The sequence below is a fragment of the Mauremys reevesii genome, linkage group 1 (genome assembly GCF_016161935.1).
Source record: "Mauremys reevesii isolate NIE-2019 linkage group 1, ASM1616193v1, whole genome shotgun sequence".
Taxonomy (NCBI): domain Eukaryota; kingdom Metazoa; phylum Chordata; order Testudines; family Geoemydidae; genus Mauremys; species Mauremys reevesii.
In genome coordinates this window covers 327132297-327144498 of record NC_052623.1, presented here as the reverse complement: position 1 = coordinate 327144498, position 12202 = coordinate 327132297, and the positions used below count along the sequence as shown (strand labels likewise).

The following is a 12202-nucleotide window of genomic DNA, read 5'->3' as shown; positions in this document are numbered from 1 at the left end:
TACAAGAACTTGTGTTGAGTTTCCTGGCAAGGAGCTCGACATGCTTTACAATGCATCAGCCCTTTTAGGTAGGTAAGTATCTCTATTTTACATATGGAGAATCAGAAGCACAGAGAAATTAAGTGACTTGATCAAGGTCTTGCAGGAAGTCCGTGGAAAGCCAGGGGTCCAAAACAAAGGTCTCCCAATTTCCATTTCTGTGTCTTAATCACAAGACCACTTTTCTGCTAAAACAAATTCCACTTGGTTAGCCACTCTATGGAGCAAATATTATAGGGAATTACTTTGTGACTGTTTCAGGCAGAACCACCAAGGAAGCAGTATTTGGATTGCAATCCAGATTATGTTCAGGCAAGAGTTTAGGGTTTGGATTTGATGTTTAATCAGGGCTATGATTCAAATTCAGCTACATCTTGTGAGAAATTCTCATGAGATTTCAGCCACGTTTGAGGTAACATTAATGTTATTAGCTGTTCAGCACTCCAGAGTGAACTAGTGCTTTACAGGATAGAACAGATCGCTGACCTAAAGACTTCCAATCTAAGCAGACCACACAGAGAGAGCTGGATGGCGGGTTTTAATTCAAATACTACCTCCTTTCATGAGTTGAAAAGGGTTCAGATTCAAGTTTCCAGTTTGGGCTTCTCTCTACTGCTCAGTATCGTTATGTGATTAAACAAGAGGCTCTTTGTGCACAAAATCAGTGAAATATTATTCTACTATTGTAGATAATTTTTCCATTTAAAGGGACACGAACAACTTGCATATCACATTGTGCCTGAAAATTCTATACCCAGTATAGTTACACGTGAAACATAAGATTACTGTAACTGAAGGAATATAGTAGGAGAATATTCCTCATTTTTTTCCCCAGTCTACTCTGTGCATTTGACAGCACTACTTAGAAAGTTCCACTGGAATGGAAGAATGTACCAGTTCTCTATCCTTAAAATAGGGAATTTTAGTCTAATCTTTCAACCGAGTGGACTTTTTTAAGGGTACCTTCTGAATTTTCCCTGTATCTTAGTAAAAGACACTTTTAAACATCAGCAGAGGAGCAGGAAACCTCTTATTAAAATGCCCTTTAAGGATTTTAAAAATAAAATCAGGTTGCACTGCTTAGAAGCTACAGTCTTTATTTTAAATTAGTCAGTTTAAAAGAGCTTCTCATGTTGACAGTGTCTGTTTAAGTTGTTTCTTCAGAGGCAGGATTTTTTTTGTCATTGACCAGGAAGGCCAAAGAGTATGTTAGAGGGAAGCTGTTTGGGAATCTTTTTTGATCAGAACCCTCATGCCTCTGTATTGGGCCAGCCCTGTACTTCATGTACAGCCCCACACATCCTTTCCCTGTTTGTTTGTGGTTTTTTTTCTCAATTAGACCTCAATTCTTCTCCTGAAATATTATCACAGCTTTTCACATCCACACCCAGCAAGGACATTCAGTGAATAGTCTTAATAAGACCTTAATTAATGCTGCTCCATTATCTGGCTATCCTGTGGAGTCATGTAGTATGAAATATAACCTGCCTCTTTCCCCTTTTTTCTATAGGAAATATGATATAGCATCACCAAGACATGTCTGAGTCAGGAATACCAAAGTTCCTTCTAAATCTAGGGTTCCCACACTGGCACTTGTGTCAACTATGCCACCAATCAACAGTGGGGCAGGTTCTAATAACCTTACTCATGCTGCAGAATTGGTTCTAATACCCTTATTCACCTTATTCTGTGAGTAGTCCCATTAATTTCAAAGAGTAAGGTCCAATACATCCCGAGTAAAGGTATCAAACTCTGACACCCAATGCATTTAAAGTTTTCATAAGAACAAATCCCCAAAAGGTGAAGAGAAATATAACCATAACTTTTATACAAAAGGAAGGAAAAAAACATGATGGGGGAAGCGGGAATGATGTTTAAGAAAAATACTGGGCACATCTATTATTTGAATTCTGGTAAAATTATTGATATTAGGAAAATGGTTATGGTGGGGGGGGAGAGAATATACGTACTAAGAGTGATAGGAGCCACAGCCAATTGTTATTAGCACATTAGTTTTCTATTCCCACAGGAAAATCATTTTTCCTTTCTGTCACTGATTTGAACAGGGGATGTAAAATAAGCAAACAATCCATGCTAAAGAAAAATCTTCTTGGAAGAATACTAACAGATACAGATATCTCCAGATTTCTAACTTATGAAAAAGCAATATATATGTATGGAAAGCATGGCTGGATATGGACTACATAATGTGTGAGGCTGGTCTTTATAGACATTCATCCACAAACACATTCAGTAGGTATGACCTACCCTATTACACCTTGAATACAGTGGGAGCGAAACGCTGTTGAATTCTTTAAAATGGCCTGCCTGGTGGCTAGTTCAGTGACATATAATAAATGTCAATCTTTTCCAAATAAACCACTTCATGCTGGGGCTTTTTTTTTTCTGCTTTTTTTTTTTGTTCTAATAGCTATAGTCACTTTAAAGTTAGATTAACTTGTCCTTTTGTGAGCATTGAAAAATCAATTTGCATAAATGAATAGCATGGAAGAAAGTGGAGGGAAGGAGCAATACTGAATAAATTGTCACCAGGGACTGTGGCAGTTCACGTAAATGCAACAGGCTGGTATTGCTGCTGGGATCATCACAAGAAATTTACATTTTTATTCCTGTGAAGACTGAGGTGCCTTACAGGGCAGTGTCAGGTTTTTCTTGGGAGTTTAATGGTTTCCATCTCTGTTGTGGTATTATTCATGCATGGTTATTCTGAGTCCTAGAACAGACAGCTGCAGCAGCAGAGGGCAAAGACATGCTATTTATCTGTCTTGCAGTGAATTGCTACAAAGAACTGGAACTGTTTCCGTTATGAATACGTTTTCTGAGGCAGAGACTGGCCAGATACCTGTATTCATCTTTGTAAATTATCTTCTTATTAGGGCTTTTTTTTTTCAGACTGTAATCCAGGCAAGAAACAAGAGGAGCCAGTGCTTAGAAACTACAGAGATGAGTTCTGTATAAAATCCTAAAATAGGTAGATGGAGCAAGACTGTGGCAATTGAAAGGCAATTGAAAGTGTAAAACATGTGGGCAGGACAAACATTTTATCTGTTACCCAACGTAAACCCCCCAATGACCACTTTAACTGTTTGGACTCTGGAGAAGGTCCAAAAAGTAGTGTTGGACAAATAGTAGTCAGTTTAGACCTGGCATTTTGGAATGCAAAGACAACGGGGAAGTGGATTAGTCCTTACTTCCGCTAGCCATCCAATTGAGCTCATGTAAATTAGGCACAGTAGAAAACTCCAGCTTTGGTTCACACTCCCTGACTTTCACTTTCTTTCTGAAAACTGAGAGTGCAACCCAGGTGAAATTGCCAAACCTTTGGCAAGATTTGGGTGGAATTTTTGGCATGTGTATGGATTCCATGTAAAATAAAAGCTCAATCCACACATGCTTGAAAATTCAGCCCTGGATCAGAGAGCTCTTGCAAACCTACTTTGCTGGTTTGTAATCAGAGTCCCAGACATGTCATTAGTTCAGAGCATAGTTACTATGGTGGAAGACGGCTACTTTGGTGGAAAGCTCATCTTGTTACTTTAGGTAAGAAATGTACAACACATTTCCAACCTCTGTAGATAATTCATTTTCCTTGAATATCTGTCTTTGCTATCAAGAATGAAGCATTAACTTTTCTTAGTTTTATACTTCATTTAGTCATGCATTTCCCCCCACTCTTCCCTCCTCCCCATGGAAGTATGTAAGAAGAATCAAGTTCAGTGTGTTAGAATTGCTTTAATAAAACAGAAATGGTTAAACCATCTAAGAACTATAATAACATTTTTGTCGCTATGTGAATGGTTTGGTTTGGTCTTTCCTATACTGTAAATAATGTTTTAAAAGACAGTCAGGAAAAAGGCTGCTAAGTTATTCACTACTTTCTCTCTGACATGCCATGGGACATACTGTAAATGAGAGTTGTCATAGTTCATGGCAATTGCATGCTTTATTTCCCCTGAAGTGGTACACCAGGGCACCCACTCTCAGCTTACAGCTCCCCAACTGTTGCCTCTTTTGGTTGGAGACGTGTCTCTTTCTCTTTTGACTGGCATATTTCCAGGCTGTACAGTTGCCTTTCCTTCGCTGTCTCATTCCCAGCACAGACAGGTTGCCCTAGGACACCTGCTTGCTTTCTCTTCAGAGACGGATAACAGTGTAATTGCTACTGATATAAATTACCACACATCTCTTTCTAAGCAAGCCTACAAGCATTACAGAGAAAACATATTAATAACAATAAAAGAACTTGCACACATGCTAATAAGCTTACCAGAGTTCATCCCAGTACTTACATGGGCTCTGGAAAATGCACTCTTTTAATACCCAACCCTAGGGGCATCGTCGTGGTTGCAAGTTCATCAGAGCTTCAGCACAGAACAAGCACAGAGTCTTATGAGGCCCCAGCAGGACAACTTCTTCCAATCCTCCCCTAAGGATTGGGGCCCTCTGTGGGCCAGGGGTCCTGTCTATTTGCTGGAACAGGAAGAAGCCCCTGAGGCAGATTAACCCCAGTCTTTTATCAAAAGTATTTTCTTTGTCTGATGCTCTCTGAAGAATCCAGTTTGAACTGTGCATTTCTCCCAGAGGGGGGTGACTTCAAAGGGTTGATAATGGAAGAAGTACATTAGCATCCCTCCTCCTTTCTAGAGAAGGTACATACAATGCCACAACAACATGTACATACATGTGTTTTTAATTCAATGTATGTCAAAAATATTAATGCTAATTCAGTAAGGTTTAACTTAACTCACTAAAGCTTATCTTAATTCCATAAGGTTTGCTCATAGGATATTGTCTGTTTGCCACCAGGGCGATTTGGATGTAGCTACATACAAACACACAGAGCTTAGATACAGTACAATGGTGGTTAGATTCAATTAAAAATGATAGACATTTGTCAGTTCAATGTATCTGACTGACAAGTTCAAGGGTTCCCCAAATTATGATCTTCTTACTATAAGAAGTATAGAGGCAGATGTGCTGGGCCATTTTTTAAAAATAGCCTCTAATTTTGAGCCTACTGGAGTGTCAGTTACTTGCAAGTTCAGATGGTGTCTGATCCAAAGCCCATTAAAACTATCTAAAAACTTCCTTTAATGTCAATGGAAAAATTCCCATTAACTTCAGTTGCTTTGGGATCAGGCTGTAGGTGTCTAAATATTATTAGATAATTGCCCCCTCAGTTGACTGCAGAGACAAAATGTGGTCCCTTTATATGTTATGGAGTTTACATACATGCATATGCACATAACTACATAGTTATGTAATACAATAAAAAAACCATTGTGAAGCACACTGCTTCAGTAATCTGTGGGGAGGTATCTTTCGGGACAACCTGCTAGTATCAGCTAAAGACGAAATGTAAGGCAGGGTGGAGTAAGGACTCATAGTAGAGGATTTTGTAAATCACAGTGCTAACAATAGGATAAGATCACGTTGTGCATAGCGTAGGAAAAGGTGTAAAATTTAGGGATTCCCTAGTGATGGGGAAGAGTTGAGACAACTCTTGTCAAATCCATTCACCCACTTGCATTTTACAATTTAAATCAAGGATGGTGAGTGCTCTGGCAGAGAAGTATTTACAAAGCACAGGAATGCGACCTCAGGCCTTGTGAGGAGTATAAGTACTGCAGTAGCTCTGCCTCAACTGGGGAGGGACCTTGGAAACTCTGCAGGAGGCTGAGATGTAACAGAGCCTCTTTTCTGCAAACAGGAAGAAGACTAGTCAGAGGAGGGGAGACAACCTTCCCATATTCCCTTCACTTTACATTCTACTTATTGGTGGGGAGTGGGATCCTTCTGTCTAGTGGGCTGCTGGGTGATATTTTATCAATAGTTGGCTGGGAAGTATGCTGCTAACGCAGATTATAATAATTTTATCAATACCCTAAGCATTGGGTACAAATATTTCCAGTATGCCATTCAGAAAATGTGATCTCTGCAGCAACACAGACAAACTATACTAGGGAAAGGAAACGACAGAAAGGTAGAGTTATCCCTGCCAGCACTCTTTGCCTGAAGTGTATCAAGCAAAGCAAAATAGTCTATTTTAGAAGGACTTAAAACCTACTTTGTGAAAACTTGGGGTGAATTCTTGTTCCACTGAAGTCAATGCAAAATTCCCACTGACTTCACCAGGGTCAGGATTTCATTGTGCATTCCTAACTTGGACCTGTGAACACATAAGCAGATCCAAGGTTGAAGCTTGGGCCAGGGAATTGGAGCCCAGGATTTTATTACTTCAGCTGCAAGGTTTCAGATTAGAAAACCAAAAGCATCCTCTACTGCTAAAAGCTTTTACAATCTTTGTTACTTAGTTTATAACTTGTACTGCAATCTGTGTCAAACTAATTAGCAGCTGTATGAGGAATTGAAGATAAGTCAGGGTGGGCATTCTGAACAACTTTATAGAGTATCTCTTTTTTCCTTTAAATTCATTTTCCAACACCAGGGGTCTGGTTGCAGGGTTGAGCTACCAGGGTATATGGTATAAGAATTCCATTTATTCCAGTCATTTAGGGGCCTACTTTTTTCTCTTTATTAATTTGTATGGGGTGCGGTGATTATTTGTAGATCATGAAGAATGAAGAGAAGGGAGGATAGCATGCAGATGCAATCTCTCTTCTCCTCCTTATGCTCTCTCCATCCTTTCAATTTACTGTCTCCACCGCACCCTAGCATTTTACAATGGAGTATCCTTCCCGCTCCTCTCATTTTATTTCTTAAAGCATTATACCATATTCACACAGCAAATCTGAATGTTCAAAGTGGAGGCAGGGATAGCAAGGCAGGAGACTTTTAAATGCATGAAATAACAAAGCAGTAGGTTTCTGCAAATGAGTGTGGTTGGATCTGAATCTTTCTCCATACTGGGACCCACAGTATGGAAGATCACTCTGAAAAAGTGAACATGCCAATCTATCAGCAGTTTATGCTGTTACTTTTAACTTTGGGTCACTCCAGTATAATTCATAAAACCTTGAGCTAGGTCAGCCTAATTCTTCACAGAATAGTATCTTACTTTCACCTAATAAGTCAGAGAGCTCTAGCTTCATGTGCCATCCTGCATAAAAAATATTCCTAGACTGTAGAATTTTGTACTGATGCTAAACCTTTGCAATGGGAGGAAGGAAGGAATGTAAATGGGAAACAAAACATTTAACTGAAGCAGAACTTTAACATATTTTTTTCTTGCTGAATGTATATATAAAACAAGAGAATATACCTCAATAATCATCCAGGTTTTTTGCCTTCAGCCTGTCTGAGGCCATGTGGTTTGGAGATCTGATCACTAGTCCGAAAAGAAAAGGCTGTTTTCAAGATTTCTGGGGTGTTTTTTCCTGGAAAAGGTGAGAGGATAAAAGCAGAAATCTGTGAAATACACTTTATGCCTTATAGGGAAAATATATACAGAGAGAGAGAGAGAGAGAGAGAAATGTTTCAAGCTGTTGCTAAACTGATTTGGAGGCAGGTATTTCTTTCATTTCCCTCTCCAAGGGGTAGGTTAAAAAATAAATCTAAATTTCATATACGACTTGAACCAAGGACATTGGATTTTCTTATTTATTTTGCTCGTTCGCATACACTTTTACTATTTTCTGGAGTTATGTTTGGTATTTCTTTCAACAATGAGAATTTTAACTATTGAGAAATGTCCGGAAACAAAGAAGGTAGTGTTTGAACAGTCAAACAGCATTTTGTAGTACTCATATTTCCTTAATACACCTCAAAACATTTTTCTCTGAACAATGCCTGTGTATTTTAGAAACAATTTATAAACTGATACTTTTTGGTAAGTTTGTCCAACAGGCTTCTTGTCATAGAAATACTTCATTTCTTTATCTTTTGTGTTTATGCTGTCTTTCATTGTTCTCATTTTATCTTTTGTGTGCACTATTTTGTTCTGTTGATTCTCTTTCAAGCTACTATCTTTTTTCTTTCCTTTCATTTTACAATGGTTTCTAATACATTTTTCTTTCTTGAGGTTCATGAGGCAATGTTTTTTGCAATTTCATTTTTTATACCTCTATAATTAAAACAAGTTTCTAACTACTTTGATCATAAATATACTTTTGTTTTAATTTGTACTTGTAATGGCATCACTAGAGGGCAGTATTGAATAAATTAGTGTGCTGAACAATGCTATGAGAAATTAGAAGCAGACAAGCCCTTAGTAGAAAAATACTTGCATTTTTTTATTAAATATAAATACTTTGGGATTTCAGTTTTTATCAAATTCCCTTTTGTACAGGATAGAATGAATCATAAACTTCATAATAAAGTATTTATTGGATCATTTAATATGTAACTTAATACAAAAGGAAGAGCAGTCTGTAAAATTATTAGAAAAATGGATGGGCAGGGGGCTTAGTAGACAGTAACAGTTAAGCTGTTGTAAACTATTAATTCATAACATTGTCATAGAACTTTAATCTTTAACTAGACATCATGGTTAAAATTGCGTACAGCATATAAAATATATACATTATCTCAGTATTGTTTCCCAGAGAAGATGTTTGCAGTAACAAATAAATATTTTCCAATTCATTAACTTGTTCCTTGGAATATACAGTACAGTATATTTTGAAATAATGGGCAGCAAAGATAACCAAAAGTGTGGAGTAAGATGTTGACTCATTTGTTCTTATTGATTTACAGGTCTCCTGACAAATGCAGCAGCAAAGAATTCTCGTATGAGTGGTCTAGGTTCTGTGTGAGCTACTTACCTTAGTCAAGTTTCACTGCTGTGGATCATCATCCATTATATGTCATCAATTCAACTGTCTGTTTCTCTATATCTCATAAAAGACAGCATAATTCCTCTACATTATGAGCTAAAAGTCTGTTCTACCATTCTAAGGAGCACTGGACTAAGGAATATAGATATAAGAGATACGCTTGGGCATTAGCAATACAAAAAGTTCATGGTTAACGTTTCATCTGCGTTATACACCACTGCTGGACTTGATGTTACCTACATGTTTTGATCTGAAGAGTCTACTGCACTGAAGAGTATTCATCCCAATCAGCCTTAGAGAAGACTGTTTTGTCTATGGGAGGACACTGAGGTGCAAAAGAGAATCTCTTCTTGTGCCCTGGACTGTCTGAATTGCTTTTATTTTCTTATTCTTTCAGTATATACAATAGACCAAAGAGCAAAATCTATTTTAAAGTGGACACAATCTTACTGTTAAGAGAGCTATCTGGGTTAAATTGTAGAGTGGTCTCCACAAAGACATGATTTCAACTCTCACAAAGCTGAGATGTTCCTGTACAGCAGAAGTCTTTATGGAACACTGCAGTAAAAACTAAACTAGAAAATTACTCTTGAAAACCACATTATAAACAATGAAATGGAGCATGGTGAGAAAACAGCGTATGTTTGAAAAACTACAAACTGTCTACATGGCACCTTTATTCCTCTGTACTTAGACTGACTTTCTCGTACTAAAATAATTTTCAGTTTTAACCAGTTAAACATGCCTCTTCTACAGTTCCATTTTTTGATAGTTAAAATTGGATAATACAGTATTTGCAAAGAGCATGTTTGGTCATCTGTGGCCTATGTCTCATCTGATACACCATTTAGCACCAGAAAGCAAATTAAAGAAAAAAAAAAGTAACACTTGTTTGAAAGAGATCATTAAATGTATTTTGAAAAGCCTAAAGTTATATATTTAACAGTTTTTATATGTTGTATATTTGTAGAAAATCCTATTTAACAATTAACGTGGTAACTCTGACGGTCATGACAAATGGTTCAGAGTTAAGTTGTGTTTTATTACTTCAGTTGTCTCTAAAGTGACAGGTGTCATTTGCTTTCTTCCATTAGGACATTCTGGATGTAAAGCATGACCAGAGAGGACTCTGTAGAAAAAGCAAAGAACAATGTTGTTTCTATTACATAAATGCATTCAACCATTGCACTGTTGGAAGGCATTTTTTTTTGTCTTTATGTACTGGTAAAAATAGAGTGTAAAATATTTTAATCATGGCTTTCCATACCGAGGTTTTTTTTTTTCTCTCTCTCTCTCTCTCTCTCTCTCTCTCCTTCTCCCCACCCTCCTCTACATAATACAGTATAAAGGTCAATTTGCGGCCTGTTCCTTGACCCAGATTCAATGTTTTACCTCATCGTTAAAAAACCCACTTTTTTGGCATTATCAGGTAGTGAAAAGTTAATGCAGAGACAGCATAGAAAAGAGGGGAAATAAAGATAAAAAGATCCCTCACTCCCTATTACTGTACCTTTCTATATATGTCTGGTACATATTGATATGATGAAATCAACAAATGAGCTTAGCTTCTTCCTGGCAAATGTATTCCAGTTTTAACTATTTCTCCAAGTTTCCACTGTAGTATACTACCTAATACTCCAATTAACTTTTAGTACTATGCTAGTTCTATGCTACTAAAGAAAAATATATAGAGACTGTTCAAGCAACCATAGATAAAAAAATACAAAAACAAAAGGTTATTTTTTTTGTAAGGCCTGTTCCACTATTCAGGCTTATTTAATACACAGGTTGCAGAAACCATGAATTATAGGTGACTGTGTCTTTTGAGTAAAATAAATATATAAGAATTTCTTATTTAAACTTAAGGTTTTCGACCAGTATCAAAGTAGCAATTCAATGCCAGTCACTTGAAAAGTGTTATGAACTGACTGCACTATAAATGACCAATGTCTGGTTTAAAATGTCATGCAATAAACGATGGTAAATACATTTACTGTACTACTAGAACTCAAGAGCCAGATCCCTCACTCCACCAATTTTCTGTTTTGTTTCAGTTTATTTTTAAAGGGAGTGTAGTAGCCTTATTTAGTACACAGAGAAAAACTAAAGATGTTACATTTTTGTTGCTTTACAGTATTCAGTTTTGTGTTGGTTCAGCTAAATTATGGAAATAAAGAAAATCCTTTTATAAGTGAGACTTTTGTTCCCTGATCATGATGTCACACAGAGAATTTCAGTAGAGGGCGCTTGCGGGTAGGGGAACAGGGAAGTAGATTCTCACAATGAAATAGGTGAAAATGTTCAGTATTGGAAATTGCTAACAGTTTTGGGCACTGACATTTTTGGGTGCCCAGTTTGAGACAAGCGCTGAGTACCCATTCTCTGGAAATTAGGCCCCTTTAACATATCTCAGATTGGACACTCAAAATCAGTAGTCACTTTTGAAAATTTCATCTAATATCTCTATGTTCTCATTACTTTGAATGCTCAACAAAAGAGAAATATGTCCTTGTTTTTAAGGTCTGCTCAGAAGTAACAAAGCACAAAAAGTTTAGATTATTGGTTGGAGACAAGTGTACATTCTAGCTAAAAATGGGGATGAGCCTAGTTTGTGTGACAGCAGTCTCAAGTCACTTCAAAAGAGAACTTTTCAGAATGTACATTTTCAAATGAATGAAATAGACTGACTGTTTTTGTAAATATAAATTAGTGTCCTCAATGCTATGCTGAAACCTTTATCTTTCAGTGACATTACACTTTTACAATGTTGTGGGCTTCAAACCTTACGGAACTTGATTTCACAAAGAATTTTGATTTGTTTATGTGGGTATTTTATGTGCCTCTTCAACAAAGAAATTCAAAGCATAAGAGAGGCATATCTGATTTGAATGCCATTAAATATCCTCCTTTTCTCAGTTTTCAAATAGGTAATTTTCCAAAACACACAGAAAGGACGATAAAATATGAAAAGGGTAGAGTTAGAGAAAAAGGTCACCCCACAGTCTAACAAAAACAAAAATACAGAAAAATACAGAAGATCTTTCATATAATTTTCAAAAAAGCTGCTGGTATAGCTTTCTGTCAGCCTGTGCAATCCACATAGCAATTTCTCTGATTTCATAATTACGTTTCTAACTTGCTCTTTTATTGTGAACAAATCTTTTTCTTTTTCTTACTGTACAGGTTTTATGCACACAATGTTCTTTGGTCAGCTGCTTGTTTACTGACAGTGTACCCACGTGTTTTTGTGTAAATCTTTAATCCTCGCATTTTCTATGTAATATGGCCTAGTAATCATCGTCTTGAGTATTAATTAGAGTTCCATAAGAAAATAAAGAATGCCGTACGATGGCTGAAGAATTGTACAAGCAGCATTAGCTATGTCTGAACCAAAAGGGAATAAATGA

At 36.9% G+C, this 12202-nt stretch overlaps 1 protein-coding gene across 2 annotated transcripts in view; it reads left to right on the top strand.

The window, feature by feature from the left end:
• TAFA5 (TAFA chemokine like family member 5) overlaps positions 1–10823 on the top strand; it is a 594392-nt gene extending 583569 nt beyond the window's left edge. For both annotated transcript variants that reach the window (XR_005592624.1, XM_039519835.1), the window contains one exon: positions 8716–10823. Coding sequence is in view for 1 of the 2 variants with exons in the window: in XM_039519835.1 (XP_039375769.1) it covers positions 8716–8724 (9 nt within the window). In the remaining variant the exon portion in view is untranslated. The remainder of the gene's footprint in view (positions 1–8715) is intronic.
• The last annotated feature ends 1379 nt before the right edge of the window (positions 10824–12202 follow it).